This window comes from Cavia porcellus, unplaced genomic scaffold (assembly GCF_034190915.1).
Source record: "Cavia porcellus strain 051 isolate PalLab524CR breed Dunkin Hartley unplaced genomic scaffold, mCavPor4.1 scaffold_20, whole genome shotgun sequence".
Lineage (NCBI taxonomy): Eukaryota > Metazoa > Chordata > Mammalia > Rodentia > Caviidae > Cavia > Cavia porcellus.
In genome coordinates, this window is record NW_026947503.1 from 36428588 (window position 1) to 36450541 (window position 21954).

At 46.8% G+C, this 21954-nt stretch overlaps 1 protein-coding gene and 1 long non-coding RNA gene across 7 annotated transcripts in view; one reads left to right on the forward strand and one right to left on the reverse strand.

The window, feature by feature from the left end:
* The window catches only part of St8sia5 (ST8 alpha-N-acetyl-neuraminide alpha-2,8-sialyltransferase 5), a 69701-nt gene extending 48974 nt beyond the window's left edge, over positions 1-20727 (forward strand). For all 5 annotated transcript variants that reach the window (XM_013157179.3, XM_003474062.5, XM_005005539.4 and 2 more), the window contains 4 exons: positions 2384-2528; positions 5091-5203; positions 8748-8840; positions 9877-20727. In XM_013157179.3, the coding sequence (XP_013012633.1) occupies positions 2384-2528; positions 5091-5203; positions 8748-8840; positions 9877-10345 (820 nt within the window). In that variant the 3' untranslated portion in view covers positions 10346-20727. The remainder of the gene's footprint in view (positions 1-2383; positions 2529-5090; positions 5204-8747; positions 8841-9876) is intronic.
* On the reverse strand, positions 8991-9897 carry LOC134471784 (uncharacterized). 2 transcript variants are annotated; one of them, XR_010041437.1, is made up of 2 exons: positions 9707-9897; positions 8991-9288 (listed from the first exon to the last, which is right to left on the reverse strand). It is a non-coding gene; the product is annotated as an uncharacterized LOC134471784 (long non-coding RNA). The 2 variants fall into 2 exon arrangements; XR_010041438.1 differs by having other exon boundaries at positions 8991-9300; positions 9707-9895.
* Positions 20728-21954: the final 1227 nt, after the last annotated feature.

Here is a 21954-nt window from a genome sequence, read left to right on the forward strand (position 1 = left end):
CATTTGAGGTTCACTGAGCCTTCTAACTAACAGTGCTATCTACTCTAGATCTCCTCACAATCATCCATGGCCTCTCTGTCCCCACCTTCCTCTCCTGGACAGTGGCTCTAACCTAGCAGCCTCATGCCTTCTCTGAGCACCTGCATTGTGACAGCCGTGCCAGGTATCTGGGCCCTGCTGTAGATTCTCTCCTAATTGCTCTGTAAACCACAGTTAACAGATTATAAACTCCCAAAGAGGCAAGAGCATTATCTTAAAGATCTCTTGTGGGAACCAAGCAGATGGGCAACATCCAAACATTCTTTTTCATTAATGGTGAGTTTTGGGGTCCCCTCCATCTCTAAAATCTTGCAGGTATATTTCATTATTTTAGTGCGAATAGACCTTATGCTTTGGAACTAATTGTGATTTATGCTTAAACTGAATTTGGCAGCTCATTTTCAAATTTAAATGTAGTGAGAAGCTATCAGTACAAAGGAGTCTTCACAGGAGACTATGAAAAGTGATATAACCAAGCATTTTATAGTTTCTTTAGAAGTCATTTGTTTTCATTGGTGGCAATTCCAGGCCATGTCTAGGGACAGGATGGCATTTTTAAGTGGGAACCTATAGCAAAGATGAGATACACTGTCCAGAGCATGATGCTATGGGGGCTGAGGGATATCAAGTGGGTTCAGGGATAGGGGAGGGAGGTGACATCAGGCCTTGCTGTGCTCTAAGTGGAAAAACCTTCAAGGCCACTCAGTTGTCTCCCTTTGCTCTCATTTCATGTTCTTGGAACAATGATGAGATTCATTACTCAGGGTGGCAGAAACTTTTGTGGTGCAGGAGTGAGACATGAACATTTCAGTTACAGGAAAAGAATCCTGTGACAGAGGCCTTTCCTTACCATGCTGCTTACTAATCGACACTTTGGCATTCTGGTTTATACACTGCTTACTTGTAAGCTTGGTTAGTAAGTCAGTCTCTCTCTACGGGAGGGAGCCAGCTGAACTTTCCATTGGCAGACAAGATTGAGTTTCAGAAAGGAAAGAGACATTTCTGGAGCCTCACAACTGTTGGGGATAGAGCAGAAATTTGAATCCAGATCTTTAGCCATGAAGCTGTTAACCCTGTCCCAGGTTCCATCAGAGACCTTGATGGAAGTTTTTAAGAATCTCCTCCTCACCTTTCATTTCTGATCACTGCAAGGCTCCATTGCCCTGCGCTGCCTGGTCATAGCTGGGCCTGTGCCAGGAGCCAGTACTGGTGTCCAGAGAGTGCTTAGCCTGCTGCTGCTGCTTTTAGAAGAGATGCATCCTTATGGGCTTAGCCCCTAACTTGAGGGAAACAGTATTTGTACCCTTAGTCAAGTCCTGTATCTGTGGCCAGAGGTTAGGCCCCCAGAGCAAGGAGAGCAAGATGTCCCAAGATCTGGCCCTGTCACAGAGCCTCCCTGGGAGAGCCTGCAGTGCACACTGCCAGGTGAAGCATCTGCTGCAGAGAAGACAGAAAAACCAAGCTTCCTGGCTGGCAGGTGCCCAACCAGCTTCATCAGCCCCTTCCCCCTGTTGGGTTTTTTTTTTAAACCCTTACATCAGAACTTTAATCTTAAGTAGTTCAAGTTTGAATCGTTTTGAGATTAAAATCAGAGTTCTTTTTTTTTTTTTCTTTACATAATGAATCCCCTAAAACTCCTCTTGGAACCAGTATCCACTTTCTTCAGGAAACCAGCCAGCATCAAGCCACTAGCTCATTTTCTGAGCCTCCCCTAATACTAAATTGGTTTCTGAATGCTTGTAATTGCACACTTCTGCTGACCATGTGGGTCTTGTTTTATGAGCCTGTCAGACAAGATAGGCACCGGCTCTAAGGTCTGCCATGGGGGTTGAGGCTCCCCTGGGCTTTCAATTCAACTGGATGAATGAAGCAGAAACAGCATGTCTCCAGGAAGCAGGGTTGTGCTGGCAGGTCCTGAGGGAAGCTCCAGTGAAACTTGCTCAGTCCTGCAGTGAGTGGGCAGCTGGTTACTGAACACATGTGCTGCTAGCCCTATGTAGGTGTGGATGAGTGGAGTCTCTTCAAGTCTGGGAAGGAGACAGCAAGTGATAAAGTATGTGGCTCCCAGTCTGTGCCACAGTCCTGCAAATATATGCAATAAGTGGGGACAGGGCCAGCAGGGGCTTCATAGCACTAACCTGACCTGGATCCCAAAAGTTTTACATCAGGAGAGAAAGAAGGCCTGGTCACCAGGAGGTCTGCAAAGTGGGGAGACAGAAAAGACAAGGTGTGGGATATGAACGAGTGTGGGGATCAGGGGTAGAAGAGGCCCAACTTATGGCCCCTTTGTTCTTTGTAAGGCTTTACTCTGCCCAGTGTCACCCATTGTCTCCCTGCCTGGCAGGTCCACTCTGGCCCGATGCTGCAATGCCCCTGCCTTCCTCTTCACCACGCAAAAGAACACACCACTGGGGACAAAGCTCAAGTATGAAGTGGAGAACAGTGGCATGTACTACATCCACCAGGAGATTTTTCGCATGTTCCCCAAAGTGAGCTCTGGGCGGGGCTGCTGGGTGGGTGAGCACCCTGCCATGGCCCTTGAGGGCAATGCCCCTGTAGTTCAATATGTGACACACTGCTCTGTGGTGAGTTGGCCCTGGTTGACCAGATGTCATGATGCAGTAGCTCGTCCACTGGGCTTTCTTGGGGGTCCTATCTGGACACAACCAATGTCAAATGGCGTCCTCTTAGGTGGCTTGGGCAAGAAAATGTTTAAAATTCTAGCTACAGTATTGCCTGCAGAGGATATTGTGTTGATAGCTGAGTGTGTGGTTAACCCCAGTCCCCCACCTGAGGTAGGCACAAGACACACCAGAAAGTGCAACTCAATCCAAATTGAGGCACGAAAGATTTACATTTGACCTCAGGTGGTCATTTTGTCCTTCAAGGCCTAGTCTCTTTGTCTTTAACATGGGTTTGGACCAGGCATAGATTCAGTTACTCATAACAGATCATTTAAAAAGAGGCATAAAAAAGAGAGACATTCTTTTTACTTTTTATATGGGAAAGTTAGGGAGCTAGCATGGTGGCTCCCAACCTCTGAGGGCTACAACATGAAGTTCTACATTTGTGACCTATTGAGACTGGTGAGGCTCATCTGGGCTGATGTTGGTATATCTGACTCTTGGATAAGTGACCTCAGTAGCTGTCCTTTCCACTCGTTCAGATAATTCTGCAGGTATGGAGGGGTGCAGAGGCAGGTAGTATGAGGCATGCTCATAACCATGTGCGGAAAGCTTCGGGCCTAGGGGAAGATGTTGTAGTCCAGTTTATAGGAATGCAAAATGGAGGTATGTACAGGTGAAAATGAAATCTGAGGACCTAAATAGTCCTGTATTTCAGAGGGTGTTGGAGAGTGCTAACAAAGTGCTCCCCTCTATTCTCAGGCATTCTGATGGCTTGGGGAAGGACCTGAAAGCAAAGGGTGTTTTAGCTTTCTTCCTTTATCACAGTGCTGAGAAGCATGGCATTGAGCAGCCTCTATGAAGTAGATCTTATAAGTCCAGAACATGAAGCTGGTGACAGATAGACTTGCATCACACCGGTTACCCTGGTGTGAAGCAGCCTTCATGACCTATGTGTCCACAGAGACCCAAGACATAGACTTTCCAGGCACAGGGAAATCCAGTGGGACCACCAATGTTCTCTGGAGAAATCCAGGTAGTAAATGGGCTTTGCAGGTCATAATCACTGTCACAATTATTCACATCTGTTGTCCCAGCATGAAAACAGCCATGGATATCAGTAAACAAATGAAGATGACCACCATCTAATAACACAGAAATCTGAAATTTATATAATCTTCACATATAAAATATTCTTTGGATTGTGTCTTAGTTAACTTTCTTGTTGCTGGGACAAATTACCCAACACATACAAGTTAAAGGAGGAATGGTTTATTTTAGCCATAGTTTGTAAAGGTTTTAGTCCATAGTCAGCTGGCTCCAAGGCAGGACAGCATGGAAGATGGGAATGACAGAGGAGAAACAATCCATGAAGTGGTAGCAGTGGGATCATGGAGTAGGAGGGATAGATACATATCCCACCTCTTCCCACTAAGGTTCACCTTCCAACATCACAGTCGACTACAGACGCATCAGTGAACTAATCCAGTATCACACCCATGATTCAGTCACCTCCCTCAAAGCTTCATCCATGAGCGCATGAAACTTTGGAGGGACAACCAGATATAAGTCATAACAGATTTTTCCCCAACCATTTGAATATGTAAAATACATTCTCAGTTCTGAATCATACAAAAACAGGTGGAAGGCCAGATGTGGCCCATGGACTGTAATTTGCTGGTCCCCAAATTAGAGCATTTGACGTAGTATGACATTTCCCAAACCCCCTTAAAGTATGTATTCATTTCTGTTTATAGGAAATCCCACTTCTGTACCCTGGAGATTTTGATTCCATGACTCTTGAATGGGGCCTAGAAATTGATATTTTCAGATAATTCTTGATTTACAAAAATTTGGGAAACACCCATATAAAACATAGTAAGTCTTTGATAGCATTTCCAAAGATGAGTTTGGGTTTTCTCCTTCTTCTGATAAAAGTCTAATGTATAGTTTTTCCCACTGGCTGTGAGTTCCATGTGCTTTCCCTGTCCTGGGCTCCTGTCCTGTCTCTCCTGGGAGAGGAAACCGTGACTGTGGACCGTCTCCCGCAGATGGGTGCAGCATTACCTTCAGGTCACACCTGATTCCCCACGAGGCTCTCCTTGCAATGTGGTCTCATCAGAAGTCCACAATGCTGGCCGCAACCCTATCCTGAAGTGTTGTCCAGTTGCTGTATTAGCTAGGAGACAAGCAGCCCAGTGGGCCCTGGGTGTTGAGAGATTTTTGGAGCCACTAATAGTAACAATTCTCTTGCCTGCTCTACTCATCTGTAATGTAGACACCCACTTCCCTCCCACATTCCCTCTGAGACTCTTGGGGTCATGAGCTCACAGAGATGGACGTGGTTACAGAGGTGGGAACCCCAAGGAGTGTGAGGTAGGTTAGTGCTGATGCTGACGGCTGTGCACATCCTCTCCCATCCCTCAGGATATGCCCTACAACCGATCTCAGTTTAAGAAGTGCGCAGTAGTGGGCAACGGAGGCATCCTCAAGAACAGCCGCTGTGGAAGGGAGATCAATAGTGCTGACTTCGTCTTCCGGTAGGAAAACCACCCAGCCTGCCCCTGCCGACTGCACTTGGTCTCCTCATCATATGTAGCCCCGCCCCATGCCCTAATGCTTGTTCCTTCCCTTGCACATCCTCACACTTCGGGGTGTTCCTCTCTCCAGCTCTCTCTTTAGGTAAAGATGCTGAACTCTGAGGTCCTCAGTTTCCATAACTGCAGCACAGAGGCATATAATGAGCAAATGAAGCTGAAGCTCTGGGCCCACATGGGCCAACAGATCTAATAGTAGAGTCTCGGGGTTGCCGCCTCCCTTGCTGGGCTCCACCCCTCACAAGTACTTCTGGGAACTAGAACAGTCTTTTGGCTTCACTCTGCTTTGCCTGTTCTAGAGATGGTCCTTGTGTTTCTTTTTCCTTATGTAGAGGCTTCACTCTATCTCTAGGGATCCTCATTGTCCTCTTTATTGTTGTTTTTTTTTTTTTCTCTTTTTCCTTTTTTATCGGTACCGGGGATCGAACTCACGACTGCCTGCTGGCAAGGCAGGTGCTTATGCCGCTGAGCTAAATCTCTAGCCCCTCATTGTCCTCTTTAACCTGGTTAAGGACAATGGGTTGAAAAATGAGCATAAGGCAAAGAGCCTTGGACTGAGCCTGCAGTGGTATCTCATGGTTCCACTATCCCTGGGCTGCTCAGAATAGTGATGGGAAACAAAGGAGGAGGAGGTTTAGGAGGTCCTAAAAGAAAGATAGCTCTCACTATGTGGGGTTCCTTGACAGTGCAAACCTAGCCTTCTGTCCCTACAAGAAGGAAACCAAGGGCAGACTCCTGCTCCAGGCTCAGAAGTAACATTAGCACCATAGATGGCATGTGTTAGAGACACCTCCGTGGCGGTCAAGTCAGCTGCATAATCCCCGAATGCACCCAAACTGCCCAGCTGGAGGCTAGGAGTGCTCCAACTCCGTACTGTTTCCTGACTCTAGCACTAAACCTGGCCCGTAGCTCTGTGGCGATGCTATGGAAAGCCTGAAAGATGTCTTTCAGTGAGTTGCCCCGGTCTCTGGGGGTCCACCTGAACTTCATATATCTAGAGGCTCTGAGACTGGAGCCTGCATTTAAATTAGGGACTGTGGCAGCTTCTGCTTGTGAGTGACCTAACCACTCGCCCTTTGTTTTCTGAGATGGTTGGTAAGGTGACCATACCCTGGGGATGTATGTCTGGATTATATAAGTTAATATTCATTTTGAGTAAAATTTTCAAGCAATGCAGAACATTAGAAACTGTATTAGAAAAAATCACTGCCTTTTAATATTGCTCCCATTTTTTAGATTGGGTGAGGGAGTGACAGCCTATGTGAGGATCACATGGGTACACACGGTAATAGCTGGAGATGTGGTTCTGGCTGTGTCTTCCTCCTGCTATTCTATAACAGGTCTGCAGCTCCAGAACAGAACAGGAAACTCACAGGGAGCTCTCCGTCTTGCTGCCTGGGACCTGTTGTGGCATCTAGATGTTGGATTTTGGAGGAGTTTTGGAGGACCATGGGTCATTTCATTGCTATCATTATCTTCTCACACGCAGTGCTGCAGTGGTAAAGCCTTACTGAGCGCTGCTGTGTGCACTCCAGACACGGGAGTCTCCGCATGTTCCAAGCAATGTCCCTGCCGGATGGTATCATATTGGGAAAGAGTCCTAGGCTTGAGTGCTTTACTTTGCCTTAACCATAACATAGCAGCAGGAGCATTGATCTAAATGCCCAGTTACTCACTGGCAACACAACGAACCTCCCATCTGCCCCTTGAGGTTATTGATGTCTCGTATGAACCTATGAAAATTCCTGACATGTCATAGGTGCTCCATAAATGATAGTTGACTACACACACATACATGTGCGTGTGCACTTGCTTTCATCTTTAGGGGAATACAAACCAGTCTTTCTCCCATCATAGTCTGATAGGAGAGGTATGGTTAGATGATAAGATGGGTGATGGTCCTTGTCCAGTTTTAGAGGGTTCTTCTGAGCAATTATTCTTTAAGCCAATAACTTTTCCTGGATGAAGGAATCTATCCCCTTCCTAACTCTCTTCCCTTGGTTTTTACCACTGTCTTTGTTCTGTTGTGCCAGTCACTCCTGGAGGCCTCCTTTTTTCTTCTACCATAGGGTCTTCGCAAGATCTCTGACAGAAATCTTTGTGATCTCCACATCACCCAGTTAATGTCCACTCCTTTTCATAATTTATTCTCTCATTATGTAGCATTTGATGGGAGAATATCAGTATCAGTTCTATATATACGAAGAAAATCAGTAAAACAAATATCTTTAAACTAACTACTTCAAGAGCCAGGTGTCGTGGTGCACACCTGTAATCCCAGCACTCAGGATGCCATGGTAGGAGGATCACCATGAGTTTGAGGCCAGCCTGCACTATATAACTACACCCTGTCTCAAAAACAACCCCCAAATTAAAAAAAGCCCAACCATATCATTTAAGAAGCAGAATGTTTATATGGAGCGATTGTAACAACTGATGTACTCTTCCATTCTACCTTTTTCCCCAAAGATAATAATTACCCTGAATTTTGTACAAATTGTTAAAAACCATTATTACATGTTGACATACCATAAATACTTATTGCTAAAATTTGTTTATTTGGAGTTTCTCTCCTACTGCTGCTACCACAAAGTCAGTGACTTGAAACAACACGAATTTTATCACTTCACAGCCCTGGAGATCAGAAGTTATAGAGTTAAGGTGGTGGCAGGGCTGCGATCATCCTGGAGTTTTGGGGAGAATCGGTTTCCTTACCCTGCGTTCCATGGCTGGGACCCCTTTAATTCCAGCAGTGTGGCCTCTTCCAGTTGGATTCTGATGTTTTCTTCACTGTCCTTCACTGTCACATCACTTTCTCTGACAAAGACCCTTCTGGACCCACCTGTATAATCCCATCTGAAGATCCTCCCCATAACTGAAGCTTCAGTGTCCCTTTTGTCCTCTTCTGTAAGGTCCATGTTCACAGGTTCAAAGAATGAGGATATTGTAGACATCATGAAAGGCCATGACTCTCTCTACCACAAGGGCTTTCTACCAGCTACATTCCTTGTGAGCTCTGTGTGACTTGCTTTCACTTGGTTCTGCAGGTCTAAGATCCATCATCAAACACATCTCCCGCTTAGCTGATCCAAGTCTTGTTAGTGTGCTTACCTTTGACCTTAGTGTAAGTGTTGCTTTCTTAGAGAAACCTTCTTGGGCTGCCCTGCATCTGTATGCTTAGGGCTCTGACCAGGTCCTCCAGAGGCCCAGGACTACAGCAGCTTTTAACTACAAGCTTCACATGGTTGAGCATGTCTGCCCCATGACTGGAACTTTAGCAAAACCAGGTGCAAGTCTGTTTGCTGTCCCCATGCCTGATATGTAGCAGAAGGAGCACTACCTTATTACCTGGCCACAGAGGTCCCACCCAGCTGGCAGCCTCTGTATCCCTCTGCTTCAGTGATCACCACCCCTGCCTTCCCCATGCCACTGTCTGGACACCTGCAGAATGATTCCACCTGAGTTGGGCTACCTGTCTCTTTTGCAGGTGCAACCTGCCCCCCATCTCTGAAAAGTACACCGTGGATGTGGGGGTGAAGACAGATGTGGTCACTGTGAATCCCAGCATCATCACAGAGAGGTCAGTGGCCCTCTCTCTGGAGCCATACGATCCTATATGGCCCACAGTCACATGAGCTGTGGGCACTGGGAAGCGAGCTTGTGCTGGCTGTCAGCATAAATACACTCTAGATTTCCAAGACTTAATACAAACAGAAGGATGTAACACTGATTTTCAAAATATTAATCGCATGTTGAAATGGTAGTAGTTTTAATATATTAGATTAAATAATCTAATTCTTCCATTTCCAAAATGTGCTTGCTGGAATATTCAGCATTACAACTGGGGCTTGCATTCTATTTCTTCTGCACGGTGTTGATCATCTAGGGATGGTTCAGAAGCCTCCAGGGCAGGTGTGACCAGGGCAGGTACATCCTGCCAGGTGCATCCAAGAGAAGCTTCATGCAAAGATCTCCCCACCAGAGGTCTTCGTGGGGAGGTCTCCGGAGGGGAGTGTTGCAACCTGATACTAGAATAGCCCCTCCAGGTTGGATGAGGGGTAGGGAGGGGCAGTGGAGAGGAAAGGGGAGAAGGGAGGCAAAGAAAGAGGAGAGAAAGGGAAAAGGGAGAGAAGGGGATGAAAGGGGGTGAGCAGGCAGTCGTTAAATTGCATCAGATCCCAAGATAGCCCACAAAGTCGTGTGTGGAGGATCTTTGGGAGAGGAATGGCCGAGAGAAGGCAGATCCTTGTACAGGAAAAGGTGTAGAGCTAAATCTGGAGGCTGAAAGCAGGGAGCTGGGAGGGAGGGCTGAGCCAGGACAGGCAGTTGGATTTGGGCGCAGTACTGGGGGGTTTGGGGAAGACAGTGCTAGGGCCTAAAACCTCCGCTTGCCAACCACTCCCCCTACCCCTGCCCCTCCCGCCCTTGTAAAAAATAAAATCATACCTGGGAAAGACTTTATCTGCTGAAGTACACAAGGAGGGACTGCCTCCCTCTTCCCCATCCTTGGCAAAGTCCCCCAGGGTGCAGGGTGCTGGGTGCAGGGTGCAGGGTGCAGGGTGCCGGGTAAAGATGAAAGGATGTTGCCGCCCATCTCACTCTCCACCCTGCGGCAGGTTCCACAAGCTGGAGAAGTGGCGGCGGCCCTTCTACCGTGTGCTGCAGGTGTACGAGAATGCGTCAGTGCTGCTGCCCGCCTTCTATAACACGCGCAACACTAACGTGTCCATCCGGGTCAAGTACGTGCTGGATGACTTCGAGTCGCCGCAGGCCGTCTACTATTTCCACCCGCAGTACCTGGTCAACGTGTCACGCTACTGGTTCAGCCTGGGGGTGCGGGCCAAGCGCATCAGCACTGGCCTCATCCTGGTCACTGCGGCCCTGGAGCTCTGCGAGGAAGTGCACCTGTTCGGTTTCTGGGCCTTCCCCATGAACCCCTCTGGCCTCTACATCTCCCACCACTACTATGACGACATCAAGCCCCGCCCCGGCTTCCACGCTATGCCATCAGAGATCTTCAACTTCCTGCATCTGCACAGCCGTGGCATCCTCCGAGTGCACACGGGTACCTGCAGCTGCTGCTGAGGCTGGTGGTTGGCTTGCCCGGACGAACCTGTCCTCCTCCTCTCTCTCTTACTGAAACTGGAAGACTCTAAGTGGGGCCTGGCAATTAGGCAGGGAGGCAGAGACGGGGCCAGCCCAGACTCAATGTCAATCCTAACCCTCTTGGGCCTCCCTCTTGTCCACTGTGGAAGGGAGGGGGGATAACCTGGGCCATGCCCTAGAAACAGGGAACCTGGAGATTGCAAGTCAATAAAGCACATTTCCACTGGATTTCAGCTTCCCAGAGAGCACAAACTGTAACGGCTCCGTTGTAGCCAAAGGCAGGCCCCAGGGAGAATGGAGTAGAGGGAAGAGACAGGACACTTGAGCACAGTTGAGATTTCATGCCAACCTTCTGTTCCTGAGTTTCATGCTGAGGACCGAGCCTTGAGTTTTTTTTCTAGAATCTCAGAGTATAGAGGCCAACCCAGCGGCCAGACTTTCCAGTGAAGACACAGTGGCTCAGAGCGTCCAGAGCTGGTCAATCCAATTGTACTACCCCACTTAGCCCAGCCAGTGTCATGGTGACATCTAACCAAGGCCAGTGTTAGCATCTTCCCTGAGTCGCCAGCAGCTGAAAGCCACACCCTTGCAAACCTTCCCTGAGAAGCATAGAAACAGTCTTGATGCCTCTGGGTTCCATTTTGCCTTTGATCTTTTGACGAGAAGAAAATAAACCAACCCAGCCATTTGCACTTCAGGTTTCAAGCCAATGTTATCCACTCAATAAGTGCTTAGCAGTTTGCTTCCTTTTCTGTCAGTCTATTTTCAGCTTCATTTTTAACCAGAAGTTATTTATAAAGCTCTGTTCCTCTTCATGTTCCTGAGTACTGCAGAATCCTGCTGTATCGTGTTCCTGAGTGGGAACCATCAGCCAGAAAGTGCTGGCTGTTATATATGGACTTAGTACAGAAAACCAGTGGAGCCTCTGATACCAGCATCCTTGAGGCTTCTCCTGGAGAGGCAGGACCCTACAGTGCATGCCTAGCACCTTATATACAGTGACTGTCTCCTAAGCCCAAGCTTCTGGAAGTCAACTGTGCCTAGGCCAAGTGGCCAGGGGTCATTCACATATGAAATTCTTTCCCTTTGTTTCCCTCTGTGTGTTTCCACTCTGAGCGTGACTGTGCCTCATAGACACTGTTGGTGAATTGTCTCTGAATTTAGGTTTGTGTCTGTAGAGTATTAGTGCTTGGAAGACTTCAGCTTTCTCTCCCTCCTGTCTCCCTCCCTTCCTTCTTCCTTTCCTCCTCCCTTAAACATATCTGGAAAGCCTGTTCTGCTGGGGTCCATGGTGGTCTTGGGGAGATACAGTGACAAGGACATTAGTTCTGTCTTCTAGGGATAGAGACAGATCGTACATACCCTGAAGTTCTGCATGCCACGCCAGCAGCTCCAAGTAGGAGCTGTGAGAATACTGCCAAGAGCCTCCACCTGATCACCTAGCTTTATAGGCAAAGCCATGAGTCCAGCAGAGAGAGACAGAGGAGAAATCTAGGTGGCCCTCCAGGATCCCACTCCCAGGCCTCCTTCTCTGAGCTCTGTTGCAAGTGGGTGGTGCTGATGCCCAGAGTGTGCTGGATGTGATTTTCACAGTGTTTTTGGGCTCTGGTCTGGACTTGGAGCTTCAGGCTCCCCAGAGCCCCAGTCTACTGGTCTGTAAAAAGGAGCAGCCCCTGAGAGACTCAGACATTTGGGAACCTGGGGTAGACTCTACAGGACAGTAGATGATGACTGCTTTCTTGGGGAAGATTCCAGTCAAATGAAATTTCTAGCCACTATTCAGGTTAGTTGAACCCAGTTCTTGAAACCCATTTAAGGAAACAGGCTGGATCAGGGAAAGGGCCTGATCAAGTCATGCTTTGGGTCCTACCTACTTAGTGTGATAGAGCCCTCTACCATAGGTCCTCTGGGGAACAGGTGTGGTTTGGTCGGAAAGTATTGGGGCAGGAGCTTTTGTGAGTCAGACATTAGGATCCCCATAGATCAGGGTAATGGGAGTGCATTTGTTCCAGCCAGGGCCCTTGTAGGAGCACTGAGATCCAACCCAAGTGAGAGATGGATACTAACTTATGGCCATAATTTTGCCTGTGGGTTTAGAGCAAGTTCCTTCTCTCTCTTAGGATCTCCATTGCCTCATCTCTATAAAGAGAGGCTTAAAACACCTCTATTATTTATTTATTTGAACTGAGAATCAAACTCAGGACCTTATGCTTGCCAGCCCCAGCCCCCAATAATCATTCTTAAAAACAGTCATGATGTATGGATAAAAGCCATAACTACATTTATTGTTATAATAGCTAAGATTGATCATGCTGTCATTCTGTGTCCAGCCCTACACTGAGCACTTTCTCTGCGTCATCACCCAGCATCACAAGACCCCTCAGGTAAGGATGCTGCTTGGTACAGGTGAGGTGGTGAGGCTCAGGGCAACTCAGAGGGTGTCCATGGTCGGGCATCCAAGGGAGAGGACTGCACTTGGGTCTGTAGGACCCTAAAACTTGACCTCCAAACATCAGTCTTAGCTCTCTAACAAGTATTGCTAGGCTGGAGTAAGAGGGATCCCAACAAAGATGCCTCCACAGGGTGGTACTAGGCTCTGCCCTAAGGACAAATGCCCTAGAGAGTTGTCCTGGGTGCAGAGACAGCATCTGCTCTCTCCCAGCTCTACCCTCTGCAGCAGTACCCACTTAGAGCAGCCCTGGAGAGGAACTGAGGACCACTTCACATCCTTTGGATGGGGAGAAATGCCCAGAAAGTTTATGTATTATAACAACACAAGTAACTTGCCCAGAGCCACATGGCTAGCTAGAGGCTCAACTGGGACTCACCCAGTTGCCTGCCTTTCAGGCCTTTCTCCTGTACACAGTGTTTGTAGGAAAAAATATTCTTCCAAAAGCTCAGAGATATCTGAGCAGTGATTCTAGAAGCTCTCTGCCATGTTTCTCTGAAGCCTTGTCACTGTCCCTCTGTGAGGTACAGACAGACAGTTACATTCTTATTTAGGGGAAATCAATTCCCTATGAACAAAACAGCTGTCATGTCTTCTTTTCTGCTAAACCCACTGCTCGAGGCTTGAAGGGCAGCAAAACACCATTGATGATTTGATGCTTAGCCAAGCAGGAAAGGTGGCGGCTCAAGATCAGACAAGCCTATGGAACTGGTTCAGCAGTGCTGTAGCGGCAACTCTGCCACTCTGATGCTGCAGACAGCAAAGAGGGTCCTAGCCCTGGACTCTGCTGAATATGGGGAGGAGGCAGGGGAAGCACTTTCTGACAGTAAATGGAGAGCAGAGTGCTGGTTCCCAGTCCAGACTAGCACTTATTTTTTGCTAGACATTGTGCTAGGGACCAGGGAACAAGTGGTGATTAGAAGCATAGTCCCAGCCCTCCAGGTGCTTAGTCTGGTGTATATATGGATGGTCAGTGAACACCCCGCACACACTGGAGCTCAGTGCAGAATACAGTGAAGTCCCTTCTTGGGGATGGTTAGCTGGGAGAAGAGGGAAAGGGGAGGCAGAGTCAGTTCTGTCCTAAGGCTGGCACCATACATATTGTCACTGCCAAGATAGGGTGAATCCTCAGGTCTCATCCTCAACAGTCCTACAGAGTTGGGTAGGGGTGGCCTCTCTTGCCTTTTTGAAGTTCTCCGTCCTATGTGCAAGTCTTTTCTTTCCCTGCCTCTTTAAATGCTCCTCCTCAGCTCGCTTGTGACTTTCCTGTGAAGCCTCCTCAGGGTTCTCTTCTCTTCTGGGAGCCTCCTGCAGAAACTGCATCTACTTACTGCTCCCAGCACCTTCTGCCCTTTCATCTTAGTCCTCTGCCCCTGCAGATCAGTCTCCCAGGAACAGCCAGGGCATAACTACTGGTGACTCTGCACCTGCACCTGCATCTGCATCTGTTCCATGGCTCAGATTTCAACCTGCCCTCAACTGCTGCAGTTAAAAGAACAACCTGGACTCAGCATCTCCTCCCATTGCCGAACAGCTATGTGACTTTGGGAAGCTCGCAAAGTTCCTGCAGGCTCTGATTCATTATCTCAAAAATGAGGCCAGGACTCCAGCTGCACCGGCTATTGTGAAAGCTGGATGAAACAGTGTACATAGTCAGGCATGGCGGCTTAGATCTCTCAGGCCAGCACTCTGGGAGGCTGAGGCAAGAGGAGTACAAGTTCAAGTCCAAGTGGTGCAAGTTAGCAACTTAGTGAAAGCCTGTCTAAAATATAAAAAAGGGCTGCAGATGAAACCCAGTGCAAAGGTGCTGGTTCAATCCCCAAAACCAAAAAAGAAAAAAATGAAATGGTGTTGCACACTGTGTCACACAGAGCCAGCTCTTAACTAGGCACTCGGAACCTACTCTTTCTGCTCTGGTCTGTCTCTTCCCTTATCAACCTCTGTGTTTATTTGCTCAACAAATTTTGCCAAGTTTAATCATAAATATCTCTTGGGTTCACTCCCTTCCTGCATCCCCTCTGTCACTGCACTAGCGCAGGCTCTTCTGAGTGACCTTCCCCCTCTTAGAGTTACCATCTGAAGTACCTTTCATGGGGCTGGTGCCTGCCTATACCATGATAGCCAGGCTCTTTACCAACTCTTGTGAGCTGTGTCCCAATCTGGTTCCCTCCTCTTCTCTGAGACCCTCCTGCCTGTCTCTGCCCACCGCTCCAGGCACTGTCTCTTTAGTTGCCTGGGGTGGCCCCACACCCTTCCTCCCTCTGTCTGTCTGTCTGACCATTTTCACAGATGTCAGGATATGGCTTTTCCTACCTCCCTCCCTCTCTGGGCCTGGGCTTGACACTCTTTTCTTTGTGCTGCTGTGACCATCACTGTCATCCTCTGAGCACATAGTGGAAATGTCGTAAGTGTCCTAGTGTCCTTGGTAGAGGGTCTGTCTCCTCCATCAGGGAAGGCCTGGTATCTAGTTCATCTTTGTGTCCCCAGGACTAGCACAGGGCCACACATCTACTCCAGTAATGAGGTATCTGGTTCCTAGTAGCCTCTAGTACTTTGGGAGGCTCCACTAATAAAGCAAGAAACACTGCGAGGAAATTGCCAGTGGAGGGCATCCAGGATTGTTTGTTTGTTGCCTAGCACATTCCAAGAAGGCAGGGACTCACCTTGTTCATCCTTGGCAAGCTTGAGGCCTCGGGACTGGACTGTCCGTACTGGGGGCCTCCTCAGGCTTGCCCTCCTTTTTAAAATTAGTTTCCCCCCACTATAGTCTTATTCTTCTGCTTCTTGCTTGCTAAGCAGTCCTCTTTCTCTAGTTCAAACAAAAGAAGAGACAGACATTCTCTAGTTTTATTCCTTTCCCTTTCTTTTCATCTTCCAAACTTCACAGATACATCAGGATCTTATATTTCTTCAGGTGACATAAAAGGTAGGTTGCTGTATACAAAGTATACAATAGTACCTCAAAACCTAGAGGAAAATGCTTTACATTTGGGGTAGGAAACAGATGAGCTGGGTTTTGCAGAATGTGTGCTCTAAATGTCCAGTGGAAAGCCAGGGCTGTGGGGTTTTCCCTGGGGGGCAGTGGGTAGTGGTCTTACTTTGAGTTCAACATACCTTTCGCTGTCTCTCTGAAGCCAGAATGCTCCTCTAGAAGGAGTCTGGTTGTGCCTCCTGGATTAGTTGAGGCCAGGCCAAGGGTGTAAGATCAGCAAGGTAGACCTTCTGTTCTTCTTGGGAGGTCTGTTCAAAAAAGGCCAGCCTGTGGAGGCTGAGTAGTCTACAGGACATCTTAATAAGGCATCGTGTTCCTCAGAGGTAGACCCTAGGTCACCTGCCTGAGAGCCAGCTGGGTGCTTGCTCCAACAATGGATTCAGAATCTAGAGTGAAGTGGTGATGCCTGGCAGTCAGCATGTGTGACATCCTTGTTTGCATACCTGTTTGTGGTTGAGTGACTGCATCTGGCTTGATAGCCAGACTGGGGTCTAGAGTGGAGAAAGAATGAAAATGACAGTTTTGGCACACACCCCAACTTGGTGTTTTCTATACATATAAAATAAGCCTACTATTAACCTAGTAACAAAAATCAAATCTCAGGCACTCAATGTTTATTAATTCTGTTTTACTTCACCACTAACGAGATTTTTGTCTCTTTATAATTATTAGTCATAGTAAAATCCATATAACATAAAATTTACCATCTTAAACATTTTGAAGTGCAAAGTTTAGGAGTGTTGAGAACATCCACATTGTTGTGTGATGAATCTGTAGAAATCCTCTCATTTTACAAACTTAAAAATCGAATCCATTAATGACAACAGATTTTTTTTCTCCCTCCACAACCTGGCAACCATTCTTCTGTCTATGAATTTTTCTGCTGTAGTTCCCTTCTGTGAGTGAAATCATGCAATCTTTCCTTTCCTTCCTTCCTTCTTTTTTTCTTTCTTTCTTTCTTTCTTTCTTTCTTTCTTTCTTTCTTTCTTTCCTTCCTTCCTTCTTTCTTTCTCTCTTTCTTTTTTCTTCCTTTCTTCTAGGCTTATTTTGTTTAATATAGCGTACTTCCTAAGTATAAAGAATCATGATATAAGAGATTCCTGGTTCCACAAAAAAAAAAAAAAAAAAAAAAAGAAAGAAAAACATCAGTAAGGTACAAGCTGTTCTAAAATGGTGACCTTTTTCAGTGCTCCTTTAGCAGAATTCTGGCTTTTGTTTTATTTTGAGCCATTGTTCTGGGCCCTTAGTTTGCCAAGGTCAAGTACAGATCTAGTCTTGCTTTGCCAGAGGGCTCATGTATCTTGGCCAATTGATGTCCTGAATGACAGCAGTCTTGCCAATCTGTTAGAAGTCTTTAGATAATTTTTTCCTGCATAATTTCTACTATGGAACTTTTAAAACATTTTTTTCAAAGAAAAGAAGAGAAAAATAGACACTACTGTGCTTTAACTTTTACCACAAAAGCCAGCAATCAGTGACTGTCTCCTTCCAGTTCAGATGGTCCTCTTGGCAATGAAGTCACTCAAGTCCTTCAACTAGATGATTTACTCAGCTTGGTTTTGTTTTGGTACTGGAGATCGAACTCGTGACCTTCCACTTGCCAGGTAAATGCTTTGCTTTGCAGCTATATCCCCAACCCATTCTCAGTTTTTAGGATTTGTGTTCTTAGCCCTGAGCTCATTGGTTCTGGGCTCTCCTGAAGTTTCTGGGTTGAGAAGGGCTGTTTAGCAAGCTCCCATGACATAGTGACGTTGGCCTAGGCACTACATTATGAGGACCACTGCCCTGAGTGATCTTTTAACTACACTGACCCTGTTCCGCTGCATTATGTTTCTTGGTTGGGAACCCCTCCCCCAAAATCTGAGTTGGGGCTTTCTTCTTCTGAACAGTTTAAATGTTTAAATAAACATTAAGAGATACTTCTGAAGCAAGTTAGCAGACTTCCCAGCATTAGGAAACTCAGTGTGCTGAATTTTGCATTCCATCTGTGCCTAGAATTAGGATGTATCTTGTGATCAGAAATAAGAGGTGGGTGACTCTGGCACTTGGGACCCTGGTGAGGGCACTTTGTGGCTAATCCTTTGGTAGGATATGAGTCTCCTCCTACACGCTCTGGCACAGGGAGGATTTACAGGCTACCTGGCTAAATGCAAGACACACTTTGCAAAACCATGCAAAACCCACCTGAAGGGGACAATGAGGGAACATACTACAGTGGCCAAGGCTGCCATAGTCCTACGTCTTCTTTTTTTACTTGCTTTTGAAAAATCTTGAGTCGAAACAGTTAGTACCTGGTTTCTACTTTTGTCTTGTCTTCTTCCAACCAGAGGCAAATTTCTTTCCGAGATGTCCCTAGTGTGCAGAGCTCTAACCCTGTGACAGCTCAGAATGCAGTGTTCAACCATCAAGTTCACAGGAACCTCTGAAGATCTTGAAAAACTTATTAAAAGTGAAAACAGTTACCATTTTACTAAAACAATTAACACTTCATTTCCCAGATCTACTTTGCAGCAAGTTCCTTCAGCCCACAGGTAGCTGAAAACTCAGAGGAAGTAAAGTAAGTTTTGAGCCCCAGAAATAGATTGTAAATCCATACATCAAAGGCCGAACCATTTGTGAACAACAAATCCCTTTTGACTTTCTCTTTAATTTTAAATTCAATTCTCGTGAACTTGGTCCTAGATTTTAATAATGAAGTAAACAAAGAAAATGATGAGAGGTGCTAGATATGCCAAAAAGTGGCAGCTAATAGTCTAATTGCAAATGCATTCCAAAGACCAAATCCATGCAAGCCAGCAACTGTCATGTGATCTGAGGCCGCAGAGTGGAGGGGCAGGGATATTGTAACACTCTGCAGGGCAACAGAGCATTCAGCCCAGTTCAGCCTTTGTCATGCACGGCACACACAGAAACAGTGAGAAGGCAAGGCAGCATCTTATCCACTTTAGAGTTATTTCCATCCCCAAACACTAAAGCACATTCATCAAAGTCTTGGTGCTTAAAAAATCATCTTTGGTCATCTTGAAGTTCATGTAGGTGGAACAGCTCATTGTCTGATGATGCCGGACATCTGAGATGAGTAACACCCTCTCTTGTGCTTGCCTTTCTCCTCACATTGTGGCAATTCTTTCCTGCTTCCTCCCTTCCAAGAAAAGCAAGATTAGGCCCCTTCTACCTTCATCTCTCCAAGGGACGTTGTGTCATGGTTGATGGCTTGGCCAGGACAGCCTCTTTCAAAGGGCCTCTGCTCTGTTTGTGATATTCTTGCTGCTTGTGATATTCTTGTTTAATGCACATGGGAGGAAGGGCAGTGGGAGTCAGGGCTGCCTCTGCAGCAACTCAGACCTGGGTTAATTTATGAACTTAAAAATATGACTTTTCCTCACAGGTAGACACTTTTCCTTTCTAAACACCTTCACCATCCATTTCTCTCTGGGTTTGCTGCATCCTGGGAGGAGGACAAGGCGGACATAGCAGTCTGTTTGACTCAGGCCCAGGAAGATGGTGGTGGCATGCCCAGGTTGTCTATTTGATGATGCAGGCCTCCACTTAGCTTCCCAAGTTTTCCCAAAGTGGGAGAGGCTGGAGGACAGGGAGAGGAAACAGTGTCCTAGTCTCGCTTCCCATTTTTAGCCTTCTCTTTGGGGCTATCTAGCTGATCTGGAGTATGGTCCAGGTCTGCGCTTTACCCTTGTACTTATACCTTGCCCAGCATCCATGTGGAAGGACTTGTTAACCATTCATTCCTTCCTGGAGGCCAGGCCTAGGGCACTCAGAACCAGCAGCCCTGAGTAGACGTTCCTGATGGGAGAGGGGAGGCAGTTGTATTTTAGTTGGCTAGGCTATAGATTTAAGTAAAGTGGGAAAGTGGAGGGAATGGGCATCAGGGTCCAGTGATATCAGCCTACCTCACTGCTGTGACCATTTGTGAGGCAGCTGGTAGGTCCCAAGTGACAGCTCCTGCCAGCCACCTTGGAGCCAGCCCTGCTACACATTTCTCCTGGCTGATGATAGGCCCTCAGAAGTGCCTGACTTCTGAGCAAGTCCCTCTACTTGAGGTTATTTTGTGGGGCAACCAGTCTTTCCTGAGGTTCCTACTCTGCACAGATGAGTTACAGAGATGTCAGGGACTTGGTGGCCTGCAGATTTCTAGATAGGACTCATCTCTGTATAGAAAGTCATAACCATGACACATTTTCACAACTGTGAAATAAGTGTATATGTGGTTATATTCTTTAAAATGATCACTTCATTTAATAAGGACCTAGGGTTGCTCAGGGGGTCATTTGAAATTGATCCTCTGCCACATATTCTGAATAAAACCAGGGTAGATACTGAGAGAAGCGGAAGAGCTAGGGAAGCTGCTTGCCCATTGTCTGTACCTCTGCACCTGGTGAAGCTTCAGCCCAGAAGCCCTGCCTGGGTGACAGAGGAGCTTGTTCCAAGAGGTTGGTGGTGCTGACTCATCTCTCAGTGGCCTCTTCCATTGCTTGACCCATCCCTCCCTGCTTTCCTCTCCAAGAGTCGTTATGCTATGCAATGCTCCATGGAGCCTTCCTCGCTGGAGAAAGAAAAGGAGCTTCACTGCCTTTGCTGGAATGTAGAGTGTCTTGCTTTGTTAATTTGCTCTCCCCCTGGCCCTGCAGAGAAACAAGTTGTGCCAGTTAGAAAGACTTGAAGAGGGGAGGGGGAACACCACTAGCCTATTTTTATGCAATGTTCTGTGAGCAGAGCATTGGCTCATAAAACTCCAGTGATGCTAAGTCCAGTTGTGTGTGACTGTCCTTGAGTAGTGATTTTGCAATGATAACTGGCACTGTGGGCATAAAAACATTATCAGGGTACTTTGTGTCTGTCACTGTGTTTGAAAAGTCCTTAATTTCTACCCAATAAAATCAGTCAAATGGTTTATCTGGCAAAGAGTCTGGTTTTGTGAATATATGTGTGTGTATATACCCATCTCTGCACATGTATGCATGTGTGGATTGAGGTGTACTGGGCTAACAGCAGCACAGCCCAGTGACAGGAGGTTCAAGGTGTTCACAGGAGCTCATGACCATCTGGGCACATCTTTAGGCAGTGTTGGGGAAGACTGTGGTGTCTGGTAGAGGTGGCAATTGAACCAGAGAAGGAGGTGGGCTTACATGGCAGGTTCAAAGATAAGATCAGGACAAAGTAAGCTGGAGTGCTGAATTGACAGGTAAGAGTCCATCAGGACATGGAAAGAGGATGTTGGGGCTTCATTAGGAGGAGAGAGAGTCCCTGGGGGCTGGAGCTGCCTGGAGCAGGAGAAGTTTGAAATACACCCATCCATGGACATAGACTCTCATAGCTCTGCAAACCTGCATTCTCTAAGCAAAACCTACCTATCAAGGTTCAGAGTCACATCAAAGGCACCTGAGTATGAATAACACCTCATGAAGAAACAGGTTTGGGGTTACAATCTATCGGATCTTGATCTAGATCTCCCATCTCCCAAATGAGTGTATGGCAAAGGCTTACATAAAATGAGACAAGTGATATAATTCTAGGGCTATAGGAGGGTCAAAATCCTTTAGCTGAGACTCTGAGGGCTATGACAAAGACTTCTCTGGACTGCCCATTTTTATTAGGTCCAAAACAAAGGGCAGGGAAACTGAGGAAAGCACAGTCAATGAGCAGGATCTTGGGAGTCACTTTAAGGATGTCTCCAAGTAATGAATCATGTCAGTTTAGGAGAACCATCTTATCATGAAGACATGTTAGGAATGTAGTAGTAATTTCTGCAGCTGCAGTCTCTACTTAATTGATGTTTGAGCCAAGTGTCTGCACCTGTGGCCTTATCTTGCTCTTTGAAGTGTCTGTAGCCTCACAGGCCACTATAGGCCTCAGCCAGGACCAGTGATTCATAGGGGTTCACTTACTATGAATCAGCTGTCGCCAGGCAAGGGGCCTAGGTCTAGGACAGACTCCCAGAGAAACATAGAGAGCCAATTAGTTAATTTTAAATCCTGTTCAGAGCCACTTCATAGAGGTGTCTGACAACATCTCAGCCGCAGAGTTCTCTTGACTAACATGAGTGGGGCCTGATGTTTGATCTCCAGCACTGAAAACAAAACAAAACAAGAAAATCACCACCAACAAATTTTGGTACCAGTCTGTGTGAGT